This window comes from Typopeltis vanoorti, chromosome 20 (genome assembly GCF_054136105.1).
Source record: "Typopeltis vanoorti isolate ZY-2024b chromosome 20, IOZ_Tvanoo_1.0, whole genome shotgun sequence".
Taxonomy (NCBI): Eukaryota; Metazoa; Arthropoda; class Arachnida; order Uropygi; family Thelyphonidae; genus Typopeltis; species Typopeltis vanoorti.
In genome coordinates this window covers 52,116,661-52,143,330 of record NC_143568.1, presented here as the reverse complement: position 1 = coordinate 52,143,330, position 26,670 = coordinate 52,116,661, and the positions used below count along the sequence as shown (strand labels likewise).

The 26,670-nt window shown below is 35.6% G+C and overlaps 1 protein-coding gene across 1 annotated transcript in view; it reads left to right on the top strand.

The window, feature by feature from the left end:
* Nucleotides 1-26,670, top strand: part of LOC150095433 (uncharacterized) — a 117,453-nt gene that overhangs the window by 24,167 nt on the left and 66,616 nt on the right. Inside the window, exon 2 of the mRNA XM_090410085.1 lies at nucleotides 23,364-23,511. Coding sequence (XP_090266211.1) covers nucleotides 23,364-23,511 — 148 coding nt within the window. The remainder of the gene's footprint in view (nucleotides 1-23,363; nucleotides 23,512-26,670) is intronic.

Here is a 26,670-nt window from a genome sequence, read left to right as displayed (position 1 = left end):
ACGCCAGGTGCTTCAAACCTACAGCAGTGGGTGGGTGGATACCACTTTAACAATTTCGGCTTCCGAGAATATCTGAATAGTTCAAAGCTTAAGAACCTACATGAAGAAATAATCAAAACAACCAAAACAGAGCATTCATAACTAGAAATTGAATGTGATTTCTGTAAATTCAGTCCATTGTTATGGATTTTGAATTGCGCTAACCAAATTGCGCTAATTTTGTTTCATCTCATCGGGTTACGACTATTTTCCCATATGAAACTGAACAAATATAATATCAGAAATAAAACAGGCGATCACATTTCGTTTATTTTAAATGAGTGTATCAGCTTTGGAATTTGGACCCTTAATTTAAAAAGCTGTCGTAAATATGCAAAGCCGAACGCTCCATCGATATACATACTTTTGTAACACAATAATAATCATTTAGTTTATATTAAGCTCACACAAGAAGCGCTGTATACTTTCAGTACATTTATTATATCATATGTGAATCCCTACGTTAGAGATTTTTACAATTTACTTCAGGTCTCCAGTGAACTGGACGGTAGTCTCACCAAGGCGATAAAAAAAAAATCTAAAATTTGTGAATTTTATTTGATTGGCTGTTGGTGAGCCATATTAACTCTGGCAATAAATGCTGGCGATTAGCTGCTACAGTTACAATTTTGAACTCTACGGTGTGCAGTGTTCCAATCAATTTACACTGCCCCCAATCTATATCTAAAATTGATATAGATGACTACCCTCATTCACTTTTTTTTTATTTAAATAGAGACCAAATGCCAGTGAATATTGGATCACTGTATACACAGTTACAATTTACTGCAGAACCTTTATTTTCTTTCTTTTGTTCTCGATAACTGTTTTTTTTTCAATTCCTCAGTAATCTGTTTTATTTTCTTTTTTACCGTTCGTATCGATAAGTAGCAGTAACATTAGTTCTGCAAATTAAATGCTGTCCAGTTGCATAACACTTACAATCCAGAACTCTATAGAGTTTTGGATTGTAAGTGTCATTCAGTGTTCTTTTCTTTCAAGGCTAATTTTAAAAAATAGTAATAATTTGTATTCAAGTAATATTCATAGAAATTTTAGTATGTATACAATTTTGCATCTGCCACGTTTCAACCAATGGCATGTCACACTTGAGGGGATTCCAGTCAAAGAATTTACGTACAAATGCACTCTCAATTAATTACATATTAGAATTTGGGTTACACAATCCCACTTATTTATTTATTTAATGAAGAGAGAGACAAAAAAAATGTGGTCTCTGTTGCTTTTCCTCAAATGATCTCGCGAAAGTTCCATCTGAAAAGTCGAAAAAAAAAGTACGAAAGTAACTCCAAAATCTTCGCCAGTAGTTTTCATGCAACATATGGCAGTGTTATTAAAATTTCAGAATACATTATTGCAAGATGAATCCACATGTGTTTTTCATAATATTCACTGTCTGTTGTGGAATTTGCAATATTGCGTCTCCTTATCTCTGTTCCACACCAGAGGAACAACCACTTATTCTTCACCAATTAATATTCATTCTTATATCGGGTTAATGAACTAGTGCTGCGAGTAGCACATACACGGACAGACTATATTATCACTAATATAGTCTGTCCGTCACTAATATTGGCTGCTTAACAAGTGCAGTCATTGAGAACTTCAAACCGCAGGGGTTACCAATTTGCTTTGCGAATAGAAAATAATTCATTTTGGCCGATTGCTGCTTCGAGACATATCGATACTGAGTCACGCTACAATATGTTAAATCGTTTGAATGCCACCATCCCAAAGAAATGTCCATATCTGAAAGAAACATACAATTAATCTGAACTAGAGAGGGGGGGAACGAGTGTGTGTCGTGAGTGTGTGTCGTGAGTGTGTTTCCGAAACCTTCACTCGGAGTGACATTTTAGTGATCTCATTGTCTCATCCTCCCACCGCATGGTGCAACATTTCGAAATATTGCCCGTTTTTATATTGATGCACAACTATTCGCACAATTATTAATGTATAAATAATGCACAACTTCCTCTTTAGAAATTTTATATCTTACAAGATAAAGGATATTGAAAAAAGTCTTGAGATTAGACCTTCACATCTATCTTTTTTGCGAACTAGTTTAATGACATATTTCGAACAACGACCCACAATCTGCCAAGAGGCCAATAAATATGGTATATCGTTCTACGCAGCATGATTGATGCCATAATTATGATCATTGGGAAGACGAAAACAGTCTTAAGACTGTCCGAATGATTGGAGAGATTTTACAGAACTTATTGTAGCATAAAAACTTACTACACGATATTAATTATCCTGATTACCGTTGGAGATAAACAATTATGACAAAGGTAATGATGCAAAATAAAACAGGCTGTTAATATCATTACTAATATAGAGCACACCTCATGTTATAGGTAGCGCCGATAGATCTCATCATCTAATACGTGATGTGAGATTTAAGATATTCACGGAAGAATGCGCTGCCGGATTATTTTCAGGCAGCGCATTTCTTTGAAGTTTCTTAGAGAGAAATTCTAAGGATGTAATGTGCTTGGTATTTTAGATATCACGTCGACTCCAAAGCGAAACTCTTTGGCTGCTTAGCTGAGCAAAGACCTCTTCCATTGTATGAAATGCATGACTATTTGAAACCGAGAATGTGGAAAATGGAGTTGGTATTCTTCAAACTTTATGTGCTGAGGGTATTGCTGCAATGATGTTGATTTCTAACATTGTTTCTTCGCCTCAGTGTGTGTGTGTGTCTACAGTAAAAAGATAAGCTCAGTTTTGGTTTTTCATAAACCCCATTGCTTTTAATAATGTGAATTATTTAGCGCACTAATATTATTCGTACCTTAATTTAAGATGGGAACTTAATTATTGCATTTGGGAAGGTAATAATCACATATTTTTAGCTTCCTTACGTAATTATATTTTCACTTTTATCTATTGATTGTATGTTCATAAACCAAGTTTTTTCTTCGATTGGATAAAGAAGACAAGGAACCGAAAATAAACGAAACATTGGGATTAGTGGATTAGATCAACACTAATCCACTAATCCCAATCGGTGTAATAAATTTATAAATATATACTGTGGTACTTTAATTCTAAGCCAAGAGCGCTAAAGAAGAAGAAATAACTAACATTAATTATAAACAGATTAGTGTAACCCATCATGAAATACGTAATAAGAGTAGTCCATAATAATTAAACAGCCACTGACAGCAGATTAATATTCTTCACCATAAAGAATATGACCCTTTCCCTTCGGTATCTTGGTTACTCTCTTACTTGTTTATCTCCTGGATTTTCTTACGCAGAAAAAGGTGTAGCCTGGAAATACTTTGAACTCTTTACCATTAAGATTTATCCAGTTATATTTTAGGAACGCTTCTGTCATACTGATAATCCTTTAGCAGGTTTCTTTGTGAAAAAAAGTCGTCACGCCTTGTTCGTAATATGATCCGATAGTCGTCTTTGTTCTCCATGAGATTTCGTTGTCTCCGATGTGAGGCATGATACGGTAGACAACACTTGAGGCTCTGGCTCCACCCTGGAAAACGGTACCACAGAACCTATTAGAATGCTTGTGAAAAGATGGAAATTATTACAGAAAGCAATCAGTAAATGGACTCATCACACACACGACCACACCTCAAGAATGTCGTTGGTACAGACACGCAGAAGTGAACTCTCGAAATTGATTTTTATGTTAACCATCCGACTACTGTATTCATCACTCAGTATGAAATAATGAAGCAACTCTTCAATCACTGAAAGTGATTTCTGATGTGAAGCCAGTCAACCATTTTTATTCATCAACCAATTGTGACGTCATTACTATGAGTAACGAGTAAACATATATATCTCATAACTGCTTCCTGGATATAACTGAGGTAAAGAAAGGGCACACATAAGCTGAGAAGATTGCATGAGCGTAGAGAGCTGTTTATTACCACCGAAAGTAAAGCTAAAGGATGTCTGTACAATGTGAGTAACTCTAGGAGAGGAAGCTATAAAATTTGTAGTTTGGTTGGAATGGCAGTCGAAGCAAGTGAAAAGCGTATAAACTGTTTTAAAATCAGCACTTCCATATGAGAAGGGCTAATTCATCTTTCAGTTGAAAAACTCATAAATAATCCTCACACCCTAAACAGGATTGGAACCAAGGTCATTCTTGGTTCGAACAAAAGAATAAACGTGACTTTGTCTTCCTAATCACTAAAATTTCGAATGACAAAAGGTTTTGTACAAATTTGAATATTAGCGTAAAAAAATTGTTTTCATTACCAAATATGTATGTTCCACATCATCATATCTCATAAAAGAAATTGTTTTCTATTAAGGAATGGGATAATAACCTAGATTAATATTTAGGGTTAACTGATGGAGGAACAGCGGCGTAGTTACCTTATTATTATCAACAGACCTCCATGAAATCCATACTCATCGTGGAAGGTCCCACCTCTCACATGCACAGACCATCGTACCTCGACTTAAATACATCCACTATCCCTACCACTCTCCATGCAAAAACTCTACTTCCCACCCCCTTGGTCACACCTATATTATACAGCTTCCCGGAATGGCCTCTCGTTCTTCCCATGTCACCAGATATTCTATGAAAAATCTCATCCAGGTTAATCTGATAATTATCCCTTACCAACTTATACGTCTCGATCATGCCGCCCCTATTTATTCTATACACCAGGGTCTGTAATTTTCATTCCCTCAATCTGCCCTCATATTGATGATGGCAGAGAAATTGTGCTGAACTCGGGCGGAGATGCTAGGAGCAAATACTGATTAGTGGTTTTGAAGCAGCATGGTGTGAAGTGGATAGGAGGAAATGTTTAGTAAGGTGTTGCTATAGACCTGGTAATATGGAAGGCAGTGAGAAGGAAATGTTTAGACAAATTGGGCTGGATAATAAGAAAAGGTCATCATTTTGGATGATTTCGGTTATGGTAATGTAGATCGAAATGAAGAGACAGCATCAGGAACCAAAGAGAATGACTTTCTTGAGATTTTAAAAGATAACTACCATAAGAAATACATAAGAGGCTACACATGGACCTAGGATCTTGGATTTGATTATCTCATCAATAAAGATTGTTGTAAATGGAGTGTCACATCATCCTCCAGTTGGTAAAAGTTACCATGAGATCACTTGGCTGGTGGCCAGCCATATCAGGACTTTCAAGAGAAAGAGTTCTATGTGGAACTATAAGGCGGGTGATTATGGTAAACTCAGGAGACAGCTTGCAGCGATATCATGAAATAGGGAATTGCATGGGAAGTAATTAATCTGATGGTCTCTACTCAGGAATTAACTAGCAGAGGCAGTGACTGCGTGTATTTCAAAGGTCAGGAGATCGAATAAGGTAGGTGTAAATGAATGACTGTGAAGAAGCGTGCAATCTGAAAGAAAAAGGCATTGTGGAGACGGCACAAGATGAGTGGAGATAATTCTTTTATGTGGTTACCACCCACGAAAAGTTATTATTAAACCTAATTATACTTGTACCGTGGGTGGGATAATGGGATTTTGTTCCTATTTTGTAAATTATTTTATTTTTACATGGTCCGGAGGTGAAGCGTGCAATTGGTTTCTATAACAAGGTCCACTAACCCCACTTCTCGGATATGACTCCTCTACATTTTCCCCTGTCCATTCCTGTCTAACATCACTGATACCCCAAACCTAAATATCACTTGCACATCCTTGAGTCTCTTAGTCCTTTTTTCAGCACTCGCATATCAATTCCTGAAACCATCGTCTACACTTTTCAAGCAGTGTCCCGTCCCGTCCTAACTTTGTAGCTAAACGCATTTTGTGTGTGACAATTTCGATAATTCGTAAAATATCCTGCCACCCTTGTGTCCTTTGAACTGCACAGTGCCAAAGAATTCTTACGCACTTGAGAAGAAAAATAGGAAATTCAAATTTCCCTTTACATTGCACATGACAGAGCTAATTACGTTTCCTTAAGTTTAAATTATCTGTAAATGAATTTTACTAAGCTATCAAAGCAAATCCCTTCTTAAATTTAACATTACGATTATTAACAAAGGAACCCCATTTTCAAATAAGAATGGTTTGGGATGCATATATTTCAATTATGAATTCAATCTACTTATTTATACGGCTACAATGAATGGTTTTTGTACATACTCGTAATGCAGAAATATGTTTATAAATCTAATGCACTGTCTTCAAATATTTTTATGGGGATTTGGGTTACAAGCAAATAGTGATTGGGAGTTGTTTCATATTCGTTTCCAAAATTCTGAGAAATATGTTAAAACCAATGAAATAAAACGACACAAATATACAGTATATCAAAACTTCGATTGCTTATTCTTATAATCTCTAGTAAATTTCAAAATTTTCAAGTTTTAATCTGTCAATAAAACAATGATGAATTCATTTGAATATTGGAATTTTCTGATACCCCCCTTTTTTTTAAATCGATGTGATTTTATCTTATCTCTATAGAACGATGTCTAAAACGACTGCAAAATCAAAAGTGCGCTACATTTATTTACTTAAGCTCGGAAGAAAAATAAAGAAAACTGAAGTCACCAATAAAAAATATTTCATTCTCTTATAACGTTATCATGAATACGCTTCCTTCTCTCTCTCTCTCTCTCTCTCTCACACACACACACACACACACACCATTTTGACTGAATTTAAGTTACATAAGAATGCATTTTGTCATTCGCGTCTCCCAAAGTATTGAATCAAGTTACTTACATCCAGCAGATCTCGCTTTGGAATTGTGTTTATCCCATAAAAAGAGATCATTTATGAACAGTCGATATAAAACACAAACAAAAACGGAAAACTTTGGTCGGATGTACTATAATCCATTTGGATGTAAGAAACAAGGTGGAGCCCTTCACTTAACAGTCTCTCTCTCTCTCTCTCTCTCTCAGCGCGCGCGTGTTTTCACCAAACCTGTCACCGAACACGCAAAACTAGCCATCAAGCAAACAATGAAAAAGAAAGTCAGAAGAGCTGCAAAGCCGCTCACTAGAGGTTTGTGTTTATTGAAAGGAGCAGAGAAAACAGCACACTGCTGAAGACTTTCCGAGATGTTATTCTTTGTGCACCCTGATCAATATCTAGTTGCTAGCAGTTATCTACGAACCAGAAGCCAAAGCCGAACCACAGGAAAATAAAAGTCTTTCTGACCCGCCCCTACAGCTGAGGCTACTTTCTATTAGCGCAGGGAGGCTGCCTCGTGATCACATACTACCACAGTATCCAGTGTACAGTTTATTACTCCGAGACAATATCCGTGCTTGAATTCCCACGAAGAAGAACATCTGGTAAACTCTTAAAGGATTCATCGTTTAGCCTGAGCTGCACGCTGAACGATAACGGAAGAGGCAGTGTGGAGGGTGAAAAACTGTTTACAGAGCAAAGGCTAATCTCTGTCGGCGTTTGACAAATGGTTTCTGTTGTCTAAAGCAGGTGCTTGCGTCTTTTTCTGATGACCTGAAGGAAACAGCTATTCCTTTCTTGTCTCGAAAAATGTCTAAAAGTGTCCGTGTTTTCGGGATAAAAATTTGTCTATAGATAATTTGTCTACTTGTCTGTGGTCAGAGCGGCCACAGACAAGTAGGAGTCGTCTTGCTTCGAACAAAACAAAGTTAAAATTGAATGTTATCAACGGTGCATTTTAGTACGTCAATGCATTAACTTCCAACGCCAAGCACACCCGGTACCATATATGTACCGTCTTTTTAGTGTGCCTTCTAGTCAATTAGCAGAAAGAGAGTGCTCTGTAGATAAAAACATGTGACGAATCTTTTCTCAGGGAATGGAGAACATTCATACGGGCTTTTCGGGTCACCGAATGAATGTCACCGAATCTGACTCATGATCATCTAGAAAGTTTTGCTTTAAAAGCTCTGGGAAATTTAAAGGCTCTGCTTTTGTTTAAGCGATTTTATTGAAATTAAGCATTTAAGCTTAGTATTAGTATATACCTTATCATCGGAAGTTCTGTTTGAATCGAATGATTTCTGTGGTAAGACTTTACAATTTTTTTCGAATTTTTTTCTTGGTAATTGAAGACAATATACACATTTAAGCACAATACCTCAAGTCTTACTGCCTTGGAAGTATTACGATGCAGCTATAATAATCACAATGCGAATCCTTTCTTCATCAGTGCCTATTTACACATTATAATGACCCTCAAGAACAGAGGAATTATCTCTTCGGTGGGCGCTTATGCGTGTGTATTGAACGAGGATAATGTTAATTTTCATTTATGCTGTGCAGAATTCGTTTTAATATAACCGACGCTCATCATGATTCTTTTATTAAATGGTATTTCGTTTCTGGAATTCTCATTAAGTGCGTTTCGCAAAGTACCTATTAAATTCCTTTTTGTTCTGCCGTTCTGCCCTCGTGCCATGGCTCTGCTTTTGTTTAAGCGATTTTATTGAAATTAAGCATTTAAGCTTAGTATTAGTATATACCTTATCATCGGAAGTTCTGTTTGAATCGAATGATTTCTGTGGTAAGACTTTACAATGCTGCTAAGTAGTGACTACTCTCTGGCTAGCAGAATTTAATGAAGTTTAGGATTTCCACTAAATTTTGTCAAATCATCTTAATTTTGTCCTTTAGTACAGCGCTTCCCAAACTGTGGGCCGCGTCCCCTCAAGGGAGAACGTTAGTTTTGTTGAGGGTACCGTGAAATAATGAAAACAAATTTTAAACGTTTAAAGACTAAATCGTTTTTTTTTTTATCTTAAAAGAAACTTATTTAATTTTTATTATTTCTTTTTTGTTATTTTTTATATTTTAATGGAAAAAATCACACATGGTGTTGGTTCACAAATTTTGCTTCCTGTGCATTTCGGCGCTTAATGAATATTAGTAAATATATGCTTATTCATATAAGTTTCATTTCAAAGGTATTGATAAGAAGCACAAAAAAGCTTACAAACGCAAAATCTTGGGCTCATTTAAAACGGCCAGTTTTTCGCGCTTTAAATGAATGTTTCATTGCTAGTGTTGCAGTTTCAAATATTTCACCTGATATTGACTTTTTTGTGCACATATTTTGTACACAATCTTTTATGTTTTTAATTCTTACTTTGTTTATACTAATCGTTTTACATTTCATGTGCTTGCACTGCAAATGTACAATAACAATGTATCTATCTATATAAAAATATGAGATAATGTGCCATCTCAAATGTGTATGTAAATTGCTAAAAATGTTATATTTCCATTTGATTTTTGCAATATTCGCTGTGTATGTTTGGTATTAAATATAAATACAATAAATATTATAATGATATATGTCTGTATTACGATTTGTTTTTCTTCGATGAGGGCTGTGAAATGTTTCGATGGGGCCGTGAAATATTTTAATTTTTCCAAAGGGGCCTTTACATCCATGAGTATGGGAAGTACTGCTTTAGTAGGTCGATATATTGCAAAATTAGGAAACAAAAATATATCTATAGTATATTTGATATTCGCTGTGTATGTACATGTAGTCAACAAACATGTAAATGGTCCTTGATAATCATGGAAACGTCCTTCGTAATAGAATTATTGTATAGTGAAATATTATACAAAATACTAACTGGACGGAGCTGCTTTTTGTTCGCATATATTTTGTACACAATCTTAACTTTAATTTTAATTTAATTCGCTAACAGTAGTCCCATTTAAACTACAATGATTCCAAGTACTGATTTCAGCAAAATTTGTGTAGTCTGATCTAAGAAATAACGTGTACGTCAAGAGGAACTGACTAAACAAATCGAATTGATATGTGAAAGACTTAAAACGGCTCTAAGCGCAGTTATTGCGGAAATGAGTGATAGCACCACACAATATGAAAAACCTTTATTTCCTTGTTTAACAATGATCGGTATTCGTGTCAGTTTTTGCATATAACAGTTGTGTTATTTATAAAAACAGTAATTTTTCTGAATTCTTATTTTCCCTTACTTATCAGTAGCAAAAGTCACTTGAGACAAATCCCCACTTAGTGAAATCTTTTGTACATCAGACTAAGTCTAGAATTGATTCCCACATGCACTCGCTCATTGTTCATTCTTAGTAAATTGCTTTCCTATTGTACAAAGAGGTACGTGTGAAACAGAGAAGAGTAATTTATTCTGCAGATGTCTCGCGCCTGCGTGTCTCCCTTCCTTCCGGAATGCAATTATAGAATTCACAACGGTAAACAAGCCACTCGAGGGAGAAAGACATGTCACTTAAATAATTTAGCAGCTACAAGTAGGATGAGGCATTTAACGGGGTGGGAAGGAATCGCAACCCGTTTGTGCTGCAGATAACGCGTGGTAGAACGCATGTGATGAAAGTCACGCAGTCAACAGTCGTTACGAGCGAAACACGCACCAACTGATGGTACAGTGATTTTGAGTCAGCCTCCGAAAAGAAGTTGGAAGTGCAGATGCCGTAAAATAATGTTTATCTTCGATGAAGCAGTTATCTTTAAATGGCGGAAAAAAATTCCTGCTCCTTGATATTCACCAAGGAGGGGTTCATATTCTCGACACCAAGTCTATCGAATCATTATCTGTTGATGTATAGGTTTATATTTCGATCACCAAGGTTAGATATATATGTGTGTGTAGTCAGTATCAGCACATAAATGTGTTTCTCACTCACATGCAAAGACTGGAGTGGATATCTTCTTTCTCCAAATAGTAAGTTATGGCTTTAAATTCTCCTGTATGAATGTTTGTGAATAGTCTTTAAGTGGTAGACGATTGTCAATTTTTACTCGGTGTGAAAGCACCGCCCTGCTGACCGGGGTCCATTATTTATCCCCTTAGTCTAGTCAGAGTTACTCAATATGCAAATTTTTACAACCTGTGCGTGCGTGCGTGTGTATGTATGGTGGGGGAGTGCGTGTGTGTGAAAAACCGCTGACGATATTTTTTTCCGAAATGGAGTACGCGAGGCTATTCAGCCCTAATGTTTTTAAGTTTGAGTCAACTCCACTCTTAACCAATCACTGACCAGTTAGTCCAATGCTATCAACATGCTTCAGGAGTACACCATACAACTGCCGCCATTTGTTAACCTAACTCTAATACTATATTTATTTTCTGAAATAGTGAGAGTTTTAAGGTCGATTTTCTTGGGTAGAGGAATTAAAAACCATAATTTCAAGGAGAAAAACTCTATTTTCCCGTGCCAGTGCTCGAACAACTCGGAAACAGTTACAAGTAAGGCATAGGAAAAATTTACTCCAGTCAATGACTAGAAGAATCGAAGTTATAAATAAACGTCATTGTTCAGGTTGCCTAGTGATACGAATGCAAGTGCCATTTCCTCAGGGATTTACAGGATGTAGTTGCTATTTCTTTTTATATTTCTTAATCGAATGAGAATTTTGGAGTAACAAGTGCAATTTCATATTTTGAATTCATCATACGTTTTATGTATTACAATTGTTTCTATTAAAATGTGCTCGTTACAGCAGAGGCAAAGCGCTTTTATTTCAATGTTATAAATATTTTAATTAAACAGAAACGGTATGGTTCGTTTTAACATACCTGCAGCAATAATTCGAATGGTTTTTGGTATAACGTGACAATAGCAAAATTAATCTTTTGGTGAGTGAACTTGTTTCGTTCTTCTAGCTTTGCACAGAACTTAAACTGTTAAACTGTTGTTTAAGATGACAAAGAGGTTCAAGCCAGGAGGCATGAATATTATACCTTTCTCAGGGTTACTGGATATTGCTCGCATTTTATTGATTTGAAAGGGTCACGATATCTATAACGACGGTAGAACCTGAAATTGACCGTCTATGTAAAAGGAGTCTGGAAGCAATCGATTGTCAGTAAGCCAATTAATATAACTGAGTGTGATTTATTTGTTACGGTTCTACTAATGACTATCGTCCGTCAGTTTTATAAGCCGTCTACATTTCTGTAACCTTTATTAATGATAATTTTCCTAATTAATATATTTAACTGAGTCCCTTCAAGTCCTATTGCATTATGAATAGAAAAGCTATAATTTAGACATTATGGATGTCTAAGTGATTGATGCATTCTTCTGTAGTCTTGATAATCAGATACTGGTAATTTTTCTCTGTATTTAAAGAAAACTTTCTTGCCAATCCAAACAGAAGTTAGAATACTGTAAAAGACGAAATCCATTTCTCTCCCCCATAAACATCATTGCACAAGGTCAGAATTCTCTTTATGAACCACACAGTCACACTCGGCTGAATCGTTGCTAAATTAATAAGGAGAAAGCCACAGAATGAACTTCGTTTGGCTCCAGACAGTCGAAAGGAAGAGACACAAGTAATCGATGACGAAAACCTAAATATGAGACCGATCTTTACGAAACTGTTGTTAAAAACAATGATTAATAATTCCAATATTTCCGCCACTTGAAACTCTTACAAACAAGAAATATCTTCGGTCTCAGATGGCTGGCTGTATCTGAATATCGCCAACTTAAGTGCCGTCATGCTCCAGTTAGAATCAAGGGAAAAAACAGAGGCTTTAAAAGAATCCGTAGGAGGAAATTGGAAAACTTTAAACTCAAGAATTAATCATATCTAAACGGAAAGCTCTTGACGTTACTGCTGATGTATTCTTGGTTTCAACTTAGCATTGGATGCGTCAGTTTGTATTGAAATTTTTGAAACCACAAAACCAATCAAAACTTTTTAGGAATTCATTCGTTCCAGTTCATTCCAAGTCTGTCATAAACTAAATGGCTTTTTTCAAACAAAACAGATTTACTAACTGCGTATTTAAAAAAAATATATTAGTCTGAAACTCGTTTCAGTGTTTAATACATCTTTATATAATTGAAAAAAAAATTAAAATTAACTTTGAAATCCTAGTTATTCGGCATTGTATATTCCAGCATTTTTTAAAACTTTCGTCTTTCAGATATAATTTTAATAAAGCATACGTACCAGGGTATCATTCATAACACAAAATTTCGAAACATACCCTCCAATAGAATCTATTTTGTACATTCCTACCAAATATTATATTTTATAAGAAAATTTCATCCGCGAAAGGTTGCAGAATTGTAGAACATTTTAATATCATGGGTGAGCAGAGATTATATTCTCCAAACCTTACTCTACCGATACCTTACTCTAACGATATGGGATGTAATATCCCTTAACTTAAACAAGTCATATGTCGCCGAATTGAAGCCTTTGGCTCTTCATGTATCTAATAATTTATTAGGACACCTCTCGGCAATACTCATAGAAGGGTGGGTTGTAAGTTCTGTTCGCTACAAACTTGGTATTAACTAGGTCTACCTACTCACTGATGAGACCCCAATGAGGGTGGAAACCGGTTCGTGGCGGATCTGGCATTGAGAGGCTCCGCTTGGAGGTAGGTTTTTGCATGTCTCTGAGTGACGCCACCGCTGATATTATGGATCTGCTTGGTGGTGGGGTGAGCCTGCCACTGGGTAGAGCCAATGCTGAGAAGTTCTTCTCGGTGACGGGGTGAGCCTGTCATCGAGTGGAACAACGCTGAGTTGGGCGATCTTTCGGGATCGTCTTATTTTTAGAGCCCGCTTCACCTATACATAAGGTTGAAACCGGTCTGGGTAGTGACCTTCTATCATAATGTGAACAGTAATACAGCTCCTAGGAGCTAAGTTCACATTATGGGTAAATATCAAGAACAGTGATCGGAGCTTGCTACACCTTTGACATGAGTTGCCTCAGCTTGCACTACCGTAAGGGTCAGTTGCTGCAGTATCCAGGTATTTGCTTACGTTTGGAATCGCCGAACTTTATACAGTTTCTACTATATTCGGCATGAAACTCTTTGAGTTTCTTATTCGGCTAAGAAACGATATGGGATGTAATATCCCTTAACTTAAACAAACCTTACTCTACCGACTGAATACGGAATAATGTTTTCGAGCTATTCAGGCTTCTTCCAATAAACAGGGTAATCATCCATGCGTGAAATGATATTCGAACCCACTACCCACTACAAAAAAAGACAGGAAATTGTATATTGAGGATACTGAGGATTCTTCTAAATTATTTGAATTTGTTTATTCTACAGGAAGATTTTTCAAGCCAATTTCGCAAGGACCTTGTTCTCAGAATATATTTTAAAGCTCCACATTTAAGTATTCATTGTCTTCTTCCTAACATGGAATTTAGGCCAAGTGGCCTGTTCTGGTCTCATGCCATCTCTTTCTGGGTCTTCCGATTCTTCTTTTTCCACTTATTTTGTATCTGTATAATATTTTTTGGTAGTCTGGTGTTTTCCATTCAATTTAAATGTTCTAGCCATTTTTGTTTATACTGTCTTATGTAGTAATTAATTGGTTTTATTTTCAGGGATTGCAAGATTTCTTCATTTGTTTTGTGGTCCCACTTGGTATATCCAGCTGTTTTTCTGAGGAACTTCATTTCTGCTGTTTGAATTCGTTTTTCATCTTTCCTTTTCATGGTCCATGTTTCGCTTCCGTATAGTAGAGTTGGTTTTGACAAGACATTATATAGTCTGATTCTAGTGTGTTTTTGTACCAGGGATGGCTTAAATATACTATTTATTATGCCATTTACTTTGACAAAGTTTGATATTTTAGTGTCTATGTCTTTTTCTTCTTCGTATGATAGATCACATCCGAAGTATCTGAAAGTGTTTACTTGTTCTAGTATTTTATTATCTATCACTATTTTACTTCTTATTGGGTTTTCGCCTTTGAATGCCATTAGTTTTGTTTTTTCTTTAGATATTGTCATATTATATTGCTTTGAGATATCCTTTAATGATTTTAATGATCTTTGTAAGTCATCTTCTGATGTATCTAATACTATTTGATCATCTGCAAATAGTTGTGTATCTATCTTCATTTGCGGGGTGTATTCATTGTAAATTCTTAAATTATAAGAAGTCCTTATAATTTAAGAATTTTTATAAAAGGGATTTTTCTAAGGAGTGAACATCAGGAAGAAATAATTCAGGATCCTATTCTACATTAAAATTTGCAATTTATTCTATCACTAGAAATGGGATTCGGCCGGAAGAACAACACAGAAAACTCATTAGGATGAACAGCAGAAAACTCATTAGGATGAACAGCAGAAAATCATGTATGAAAAGTGATGATCATGATTTGTTCGGGGCGAACCTCTATAACTCAGTCTGTAATGACGATTTTCTTTTTTGAAAACACCTGGTTTAAATCCTCCAGGATGCAAACAGTTTATCAACCCAAGGTGAAAACCTGAACAATGTATAAGTGGACGAGTTCTTTCTGCAAACAATAAAACCAACCAGAACTTAACCGGTATATTATGACTTAATAGTCACAATATCATACATTGGCTTCGCACCCGTGGTTGCTTTAGCCATCATCATAAATAATGTGATACCAGCCGAATGGTTTGTCTGCAGTCAGTGCTAAAAAATCGAAAAATTAAATATAATTTACACCGTAATATATCGTTACTAAACCTAGAAAAAAATTAAGTAGTAAAGGCGTGAAACTCCATCTGAAAGGAACAATTATCGAGTGATTGACTTTTAAGAATACTAAAATTATAAATAATGCGGCGAACTCCCATAAGGTAAAAGAAAGAATCTATAAATGATTCAGGGGAATTAAAAATAACTTCAGGGTTGAATTTCGTTATAATTTAATTCTGTGTTCACCAGGCACAGGGCTGATGTTTGTAGATTATTCAGATAACGTCTCATTCTGAAAGTACAGTTCCAAGAATATTCGAAATGAGTATCTTAAGAGATGTAGGATACCACTTCAAATTACTTCGTTTTCTGTATAACTTCACAAAATTTGCCCGTTTTACAGATAGAAAAGTAGAGATACCACAAGAAAACAAGACATTCTTGAGTGCACGAGGAGCAATATTCATTATGCTCGGCCAAAAAATGCATCCTGTATGATTAACAGGTATCTGGATAATTTAGGGTCTGCCTAATTACACCTTCTCTACATTGAGTAGACTTTTAATATTAATGCATTCCAACAAGTCATGAAACTACATTTTTCTTCCACATTTTTACTCACATTTTCATCAATGACTGGTGGGAGATTAACACTCCATTATTTTGGCTTTCAAGGACACCTCGAAGGACTCATCGAAGGAGGTTATTCTACTCCACTACGTGCGAACCTACCATTTTGTTTTACTTTTTCCATCGTTTCAATGAAACATAGGTTGCATCCATAAACTAGGTGGAGGAGTATTCAGCGAAGTTACCGAAAGATTTTCCAATAAAAGTTTTATTATTAATATTAATATTATAGTTGTATTTATATATTTTTTTATCTGAATTCTTAATAAACGAAAGACAGGGTGGCCATAAATTAACTTTCTCTCTTTGGAAGTATCTGTAGCTGAAACCAATACACGGAATGAGACCACATTTTATATTGAGACTTTCGAAGGCATGGGGAGATGAATTCCGCGAAATAAAGATTTAGTACCAAAAGCCACCGATAGGGGAAATTTTGGCGCTGGCGGAGCTGAAAGCTGAAAGTTCAAATATTTGCAGTAAACGTAGGTAAAAAGGATTATGCAAATTTGACTGTGCGTACGTGACAGCATCGCCACTAATTCCACTTAAAAAAGGGACTGAAAACGTTCATGCAGTTATTCGAATGACAGACAAATTGTGCTCAATATGCATCCTACCTTGCCTCAGCATGCTTCACTTGTTAAGTTGTTTTACCTTAAACAGTGCGATGCCGAAGCGGCCCTTCGGGAATTTAGGAGGCTTCATAACCTGCGTACAGGTCCTATGTCAGCTGTAGCACTGAGAGCTATGATTAAGAAGTTTGAAGAAACTGGATCACTAGGAGTTAGACCTGGCAGAGGACGGAAAGCAGTGCAAGAAGAGACAGTAAGAGACGTTGCTACTGCAGTGTTCGACGACACAGGGACCAGTACTGGTCCAAGCGCTCGTGTCATAGCTCGTAAAATTGATATGGTTTATAGTACAGTCTGGAAAATCTTACAAAAAATGATTCACTTCTATCCGTATAAATTCTGTCGAGTGCAAGAAGCACTAACTACCGCAGATTATGATAAGCGCATGACCTTCGCGCTAACGTTTCTTGTCCGAATGGAGGTCGACAATGACTGGCCTTGGAGAATATTGTGGAGTGATGAGGCTCATTTTTATCTGAATGGATCATTCCTGCACTCACAACTGCAGAATTTGGGCATTTGAATATCTCCAAGGGATCCAGCAAGTACTACTGCATTCTCCAAAAGTAACCGTGTGGTGTGGCTTCACAGCCGATTTCACAATAGGACCATACTTTTTTGAGCGTATTACCCTTATAGGTCCTCCTCCGTTACTGGAGAGATTTATCGACGAATGCTTGAAAATTTTATCATTCCTGCAATGCAGAAATGACAATGTTTGGACTCCATACTTTTTATGAAGGATGGAGCACGGCTACACATTGAACGTTCAGTGCAACGCCTTTTACGACGGCATGGCCGCCTCGATCCCCGGACATTACTCCATGTGACTTTTGGCTGTGGGGGGTATTTGAAATCCGTTGTGTACGTAGGTGGCGTTCCGAACTTGCATGTCTTGAAACAGAACATAAAACTGGCTGTTATGAACATCCAATCCGACTCCTTACGCTCAGCTGTAGAGCATATCGCACACCGGATGCAATTTGTTGTACACAAGAAAGGTCAGAACATTGAAAATCAGTATGTGGTCCAGGGGACCCTGATTCTGATGAATAAAACATTATTTCCTGTGAGTTCAATCACTACATTAATTTCTGTGTCTCTAGCAAGCTGTTTTTTTAGTTTAATTATTATTATTATTATTATCATTGTAACGCACCACATATCCAGCTGGAATGAGTGACGAGGCTGTCGCTTACACCGTCGAAATGTTATTATTCCATTTTATCTGCCTTTAAACAATTATCCGCTTGTTTTCGGCTACGCCAGCGCCAAAGTTTTCCCTATCGGCGACTTTTAGTAGTAAATTTTTTTTTCGCGGAAATCATCTCCCCATGCCTTCAAAAGTCTCAATATAAAAGTTAGTCTCATTCCGTTTATTGGTTTTAGCTACAGATGCCTCCAAAGTGGGAAAGTTATTTTATGGTCACCCTGTACAGTATATTAATAAACGTATGTGTTACTTTAACTAATGAAGGTTAGCAATTTGGAAATGAGTGTCATTTCCAAATCGTTAGCGACCTTTATTTATGGTAAGTCAGCTATCACTAGATATTAAAATATCAGAATTCTGGATCATATCCTAGAGTTATCGGACCCAAATTTTCAGTGAGTATATTACTATCCGAACACAACACAGATTAATTAACAGTTCTGCAGAGCCGGAATTGAACGAGGATGCTAACATATAATTCCAACTGCTACTAGCTCCGATACATGTCAAACAATAGCTCATTTATCAAATTCAAACTGGTGACAGCTAACCCTGCAATTAAATTCTGATAACTGATAATACGAACATTCTAAACTTCAATCATTTCTAACCGATGTGATTACTTACTATTATTCTACACCAGTTACACAACTTTCACTGACTGTTCATTGGATTCCAAATAGATCACGTGCATAATACAGAATCTCTAGTTAGCCACTAATCCAACAGGTAAAAAATACCATCAAGCACAAGACTGGAGAGTTCTCTATAGCGTGTGCGGAGCGAGCGCACTTTCCATTGCCTGAACTCATGAAACAATTCTCATTAATCCAAAATTATTTCTGCAAACCAAATTGTGCTATCAACATGAAATTCTCTTTAAGTGTTTTAAAAGAGTCTTCGTCTCATTCCAAAAATTTCCCGAAATGCAATCGTTAAGCATTTACATGAAGCTCATAACGCACGCAAATAGTCGTATTGTAAAAAAAAAAAAAAAAAAAAAAAAAAAAAAAAAACATGCTCATATTTGAATAACGAGACTATTGTCTTGTAAATTAATAAAATATATATTATTGGAACTAATCTTATTTTTCAGAAAGTTGATACAGGGTTTACACTTTAACCGATTTATAATTTACAACAATATACACTTGAAAAGACTTTGTTTCAAATGCCTACTTATTGGGACAAAAAATATCTAAAATATCTAAAAAGTCTTTAAAAAAACTTGGAGTGAGTTACGAGTACGTTGTCTTAATTGAAAGTCGCAAGGCTTGTTCAAAATATATAAGTTAATCAAACAGAGCACAGAATATACGCAATTTACAAACATAAAAGACTCGCATCATAACCTTAGTCGCCTCTACATAATTCAAACTACTCATCCAACTAATATCTGGATTAATGTTCTATCTCAAGAATTATATAACAACAGAAAGTTATTTCCGGCCTCACTGAGTTATCCCATCCACTCTTCGACCAATAAGATGCGGGATTCGACTCCCACAGTGACATAAATGTTCTGAATGGGTGGAAACAAATTTTATCCTTGGTATAAACAATCTCTTTGCATATCGGATTTAGCCCCGGGGGGGACTAAAGAGGGTGCATGTGTCGTCTCTAGAGCAGGGATTCCAATATATCTGACCCTTAATCCATCCACTGTTTGTGAATCCAGCTCACTTACGTGAACCGGATTTACATTAGAAAAACACATTTACGAGAACTGCAGTTATTGCATTTGATGCATTTTAATAACATAATAGAGTTCTCACTAAAGAATCTCCTAGTGCAAAATAAGTGGCAATCTTAAGCAAGTTTAGATAGTCACTTACTAAATATTGTTGTGCGGAAGAGTCTCCTCTTCCACTCAACAAAGCAGAAAATTTGTGAAGTAGTAACGAAAAGAATCCTCTCCTACTGCTTCTCAAGATGAGACTTTTGTATAACTGCCCCTGCTGAAAAAAATCAAAGACATTAATGATATTAACGGATATTAAAATATTTCAACTTTGCATGTCTCTTTATCCAACTAGCTGAACACAATGAATTCATCTGCTAATCTTCACAGTAGGAAATTACATTTATGTAAACTACCATAGATTCACTGAAAAATCATACGAGTGTTTTCCTATTCCGGTGATGCGTGATTGCTTAAAATAATTCACTTCAGTAAGGAGGATACTGCATGTCAACGCTACAGAAAAGAAAAACAATAGGAACAACATACTGTATAGCAATGAATATAACAGTAAAAATACTTATTGCTATCAGTATAAGGAGAGATCGAAATCATCGCTTTTAAATCATTGAAAGCGATAATTCTTTTTACTTTATTTTACGCTGATCATTTCTAATAACTTCTTTTTCACTAAGAAACTCGACACAGTAGAATTTCGAACCTCAACACTGGAAGAGAGCTTAATAAACACCCGAGATCGGTCATAATTCGTATTTATGACTGACGTTGGTAGCAAATAAATCTCGAAGTCCACAAGCAGAAGTAATAATGAAATTAAGACCTCGTTTCATTAACAGTATAAAAATAATGACATCACTTTAGATGTTTAGTAATAAATCTTTAACGTCAGCCAACTTTCGCTGCTCTCTCAGCCAGATTACATTATAACTAGGTATTATTAATCACTCCGGCTGAAAACTTTACAAAGATGTGATCAAAGTGTCACTACAAAAGATCTTAAAAATTGCTTCTTTCTTCCGCCTCGGTTGCGTAAAATATACGAAAGACGATAATGACCTATTATTCCATCCTGTCAACATTTTCAAGCAAGTAATAAAAGGCTTCAGTTTCCTGAAGGAGTATTTTGCGTCAAGAATACTTCATTCGGCATATAAATACTTTAATTTTAAAACCTCGAAGAAGATCCATTGAATATGTTTCATTAATGTATACAGTTGAATTGCAATGCTCGTTTGATCGAAAATTATTTTTGTCATTTGTAAAATGAGCGCATAAATTAGGGGCAACTTACTAAATTGGTCAATGGAGCTTGTATAAATTTTGCTTCTCTGAAAAGCATAGCTGTGGTTCTCATTGCAGCAAACAGAAGAAGAAGTGCAGTTCAAAATATAATAACAAATGCATCTGATTCATTCAGAAGAATAAAATTCATTGGAAATAGCAAATTTATATATTAAAATAGTAATTTATGATCCGGTATGTGAGAAGAGTTGTTCTTCCTACAGATGAGGAGTAACTGAGAACATAAGTTGGGAGGAGTAAGTAACAATTTACATGTAGAATCGAAGTAAAATATCATAAAAAATGAAACGTGGAATCATCTGACGCCTTCTAATTCCCCAAAGAGATTAGGATGAACGGTTTTAGCTGTGATCCTAAACTCATCTAGCACCTGTGAAATGAACTGGAAAGGTGATCAAGCCAGACAAAATCGTCATTGACCCACATCACTAATTCAGGCTCTTCTGGAAGAATGCAGAGAATTATCGCAGCAACCTACCAAAATCTAGCGAAACACCTTCCCGGAAGAGGCTATTATTGCAGTAAAGGATGGACCAGTTCCACATTTTGAATATTGTAATCCCTTCCATATCAGAGTGTGAGCTGGGATAAGAAGGCTTCCAGATATTTTTGATCTGATAAGGTATATTCAATACGATATATACTGCAGTAAGCAAAGAAACTGGAGAAGATTACTAACATTTTTTTAATATGATCCAATATATGTTAAGGAAATGCAGCCCATTTACACCGGGAGTGGAATAAGAGTTATACAGTACAATTCAGTAATACTACAGAAATTAATCAAAGAACTTTAACTTTTGACCGTTGGTCAAAGAACCAATTAAGGCGATCTCATCTTGGCCATCCAGTGTCGGTACTGACACCCTAGAAAAGATAATGAGGATGATTTTTCACATTGCATGTGGACAGTAGCGCACTCTGGATTTAATCTTGGGGGGAGGGGGCGAGTTGAGTAGACGATTTGAGAATACACACTACGCATTGCATACGACCTATGACTGAGCATCTGCAATGATTGCTAATTCATAAGTAGTATAGAAATAGAAGACATGACACAATATAAATAAAAAAAAGTATAATTTTATTGATTAGGAAAAGATTCTTGGAAAATGTTCCCGTGTTTTTTTCCTTTTCCTCTGGGGTGCCCGAGCTCTTTGCCCCCCCCCCCCCCGGGTGCGCCACTGCACGTGGACATTCAAGGATAATCACTAAAATAAAAGGCAGTAAGCGAATTCATTTTGAAAATCGCTTTCCGTGACAATGATGAATTACGATAACATTCTTTAGCTAAAGATACTCGCTAGTCGATCTCTTACTTTCCTTTATCAAAATTATGTTGCATCAAAATAAAGCAATCTTTGAGTTGCTTTTCTTTGAAAACAAAACGCGAATTTCATACTCCATTTCTTCTAAATTTACAAAAAAAGTGGTAGATTTCAATCTTTTCAAAACTCGCCACTACTGCATGCCACTCCAGGTCTTCCCTATGAAGGTTCTCCTTCTTGAAGTAACAATACTTGGTGTTTTATTTTATATAAAACAGTGCCCACAAAATTAGTTTTTCTACTTCGCTTTTACCTCCGTAGCGTTATCCAAGTTGTTCACACAAGGAAGATTCCCACGTAAACTCCGTTTTTATCATGTATTAATATTTAATATTCAACTTTTAGTATTAAATAAATTACAATACAAGCAACTAAAAGTATGATGATAATAATAATTTATATTTATCAATTTCCTGTTTTCTGGTCGATTTTTCTGTTTTGTCAGAGCGAAAAGTATGCTACTCATTGTTTTTTATCACCAGCTAACACGCCTACAATTGAAAAGGTCCTATTAAATGTTCCACAAGAGATTTTCTTAATTCAAAACAGTCAAAGTACCTTAGAAACACACGCATGGCGCTCGATTTCTAGTCTGTATTCCAACTAATTGCTTTCTCTCTGGAAGCTATTTCACCTCCGAATAATGACTCACATTTATGCACGAACTCCTCCTATTTAATCGGCATCATATGACTGTTGATTTGAGATGTTAAAAATTCTGTGTTCCGTTCAGTTTTTGCTGACTTTATATACCATTTCCTAATCAATCATAAGCTGGTTTACTAAACGTCGGCCTCTGAAAAGTCCATTTACAATACAAAAACAAACAGCACATACTTAAGGAACACTTTCCCTAATATTTTTAATTATTAACTGTGATATTACTATGGCAAGATGATAATATCTTTATTAATAATCAATATCATGTTTTCAAACAGACGTCTCTCTTCATAAAGAAAATTTCATTTTTGCATTCTCACTATTCATTTTTTTAGAAAGTGTGAAAGAATTTTTAGTTTCTTTTCGTATAAAATAACTAATTCAAAATTGATTTATAAGTAATATACGAATACAACTTAAATTTTTGTTCATTTTGGTAGTATCCCCCGACTGTCGATTCCCCAGCAAGTGGTCCGGTACTTGGTTCGAAAAGGGAATTCATCCTCCAATCACAATTGATGGGAAAAACTTTTCAAGCAAAGGAGAATGCATTAATTCTTCGGGTGATATGTTCCTCATCGAAGACAGGTGAGTCCCCATTTCTTCACTTATTTAAGGACAGTAAAATGTAAAAAAAACAATACGTGTAAGAGGTGGAATAAGATGAAGTACAAACTGCGAAGAAGTGAACACTCTTTTTATGCTAATCTCATTCACGAGATTTAGTAAATTCATTTTGGGGGGGGGGGGGGTAATTCAGCAATGAAAGAGGTAGCCTCCATCACATTCAGAAAGATGAAAACTACGAACAGCTAAAAGTATCTGAGTTCATGCTAATTTTTTTTTAAATCTACACATACCGACTACTGAATTAAAAGCTATTATTATTTTACGTTTTTTACATACGGGCATGCGACTATATAGACATGCGACCAGTACAGAACAAAAAGAAAGCAACCGTCTTCCTTCATACCACTGCGAATTCTGCCAATATCAGAATCAGCAACTCGCCCAGTTCTGATGAACAAACGCTGTCCATTAATGCCAATTTCGATCATGTATCCATGAAATATTTTAAAAATGGAATATACAACAACTGAGCTCTGTATAAAAGATGTTATAAAATTGTGAAATATTATCAAGAATTAGCTTATCTCGCTTCTGTAATGGGTAAAGTAATTTTAAGGATACATCTCATATGAGAACAGTATCCAACGGTTGTAAGAATTTACAAATTGTATAGTCACCATCTGTTAAGAAGAAAATTATTCTTGTAGCGAAAGAGAAAAAAATTTTGGTGATGCTGAGCAAAGCAGGTGATGCCTGTGATGTGTTTATGTTAAGAAAGACGGGACGTTAGAGTAATTCCAAGAAGGGAAAACTGGTCTTGTTTTGAATGATGTCCTGTAAAGACGAGTTCTGTGGCGGCCTCTGTTAGGCACTGCAACTGCGCATTGCACGTTGGTTCCTTAAGAAGAATGTATCAGGAAAAATCTCTTTAGGAATTCACTGGATTAATGAATATTCCATTAACTTCTTATGTCTGTGGCCTAACAGTGTGTCTTTGGTCAGTAGTGACTACTGAAACAATAAGCACATCTTCAAGCAAGACGTGACATATTTCTTTCGAGTCAAAAGGTATATTTCAAATCCACTCTGTGAATCAGCCCGGTTGGCAGAGTGGATAGTTTTTTTTTGTGTTTTTTTTTTTGCTTTTATTTTATTTTTTGCTTTTCAACTTACCGGCTTTTTTGTCTTTAGTTGGAAGTGATCATCTGCAAGCGGAAAAACACAAGTTTGCTTACTGGAAGCACTATGTTTTGTCTCTTGAACAACTTTCCAAAATTATTAATCTCTTAAATCATTCGAAGTATTAAACATACGAAAAACTACTGAAAAACCTTTAATTGGTAGGATTCTCTTAAAACATATGTAAGTTGACCAAAGGAGATGACAACATTTTCTTCAGAGAAACTTGAGATTTTATTTCTGCTACACAATCAAACAGGTCGAACAACATATACAATTAATACCATACAAATTAGCATGCCTTCCCGCATCAGATGAAATTATTTAATTGCAATCGATCACTTCTGTTCCAAGCAGCAAATGTAAATCTGAAATGAATCAAGTTGCGCTTTCAACTTGGTGGGCATTTTCTTTGAGTCGTGAACTTCATTAAAATGTCTACAAGGATGGGCGAAGAATGTCACTGAATAGCTGCTTTTCAGAAATATTCAAGCACAGATTTCGAAGTTGTAGGTTTCGCTAAAGTTCATTTGAGACACTAAAAAATGCTTGGGTAAGAACATTTTGAGTGTCCCAAATGAAATGTAGAAAAACCAACAACTTCGAAATCTATGGTTGAATTTTCTGCAGGAAGAGGAATCGGAACGTTTTTGTATAATGAAAACATATCCCAGAAAAAAAATCACGCATTACTGATATTTTAGTTAAGCATAGAAATATTTTCAAACAAACGATTTCTTTTATCAAAAAGTTTCCATTTCTCTTTATACAACATTTAATTTAAATTTTATATGAGTTTTAGCAATATCTCATTTCCTGTGAATCACTTCAAATTTCCTGTCAACATTATGAAACAATTATGATACATCAGAAGTGCGCAAATTTTACAATATTTTCCATAAGCAAACATAGTGCACGAATGCATTGCTTTAGTAATCTTCACTTCAGTGCATTACGATAGAATGCAACCACTTTTTTTTTCACAACTCGCACTGTCCACCACTCCCATAATAAGAACTGAAATTTAAAGAAATGCAAGGAACTAACCAATACATTAATGAATATTGAAGAAATGAATGTTAAAATATTTATAAATATTTTTCGTAAATTATTAGTAAATTATGCCATAAAGAATGACGAATTACCCTCACCAGACAGACGAAAATGTCATTTTGAAATGCTGGCATATTCCACTCTGGTACGAAAAACAAAAGTGTCACTGACGGTGATGTCATTTGTCAATCAAACAAAACCCAACAAGAAAGTAATTCGTAATTCCCATTCATGATTAGTAGACCGAACATTGAAAGACAAATGGAAAATGTTTGCACTCTTATTCCTTACATTGATGATCCCAGTTTGCTCTCTTTATGTGGTGTATCAGTGCTAACTACACCTGCGTAATGCGGTGTAACTGCATACCAAATTCTCTGAACAATTTACTAGCACAAGTTTCAAAAGTTTTTCAAAATTTTGATACTCTTATTAATTATATAATTAATTAATATCTTATATAATTCAGAATAGCCATACGCTAATCATCTGAAAAAATGTGTAATAATAATAATAATAATAATAATAATAGAATTACTCTCTAATATTTTAATGTCGCAACAACCACAAAATGTCTCTAATTACAGGTCATCACGTAACACGAGCTAGCAGCAAATATAGTTGCCTCCTTCTCTTCAATATTTACGACCTAATTTTCCTAAAAGTTCCTCTTGATGATCAACATCACTTTTTTTTCAGAGTAAAAGTGCTAATTCATTTTGTCCTCCAATCAGAGAGTAGAGGGGGGGGAAGGATTGCACGAACTAATATTCTTTTCATTATCTTTTATGCTCCTTTCCTCGTCACTTGCTATTCGAGGAATGGAACTCCGAACACATCAAAGTTCTAATTATTTCGAGATGTGAAAACTTGGTATAGTATAAGCAGCTCTTGTGAAAATATAAATGGCACATTGAACTATAAAATATACAAAGTACACGAGGT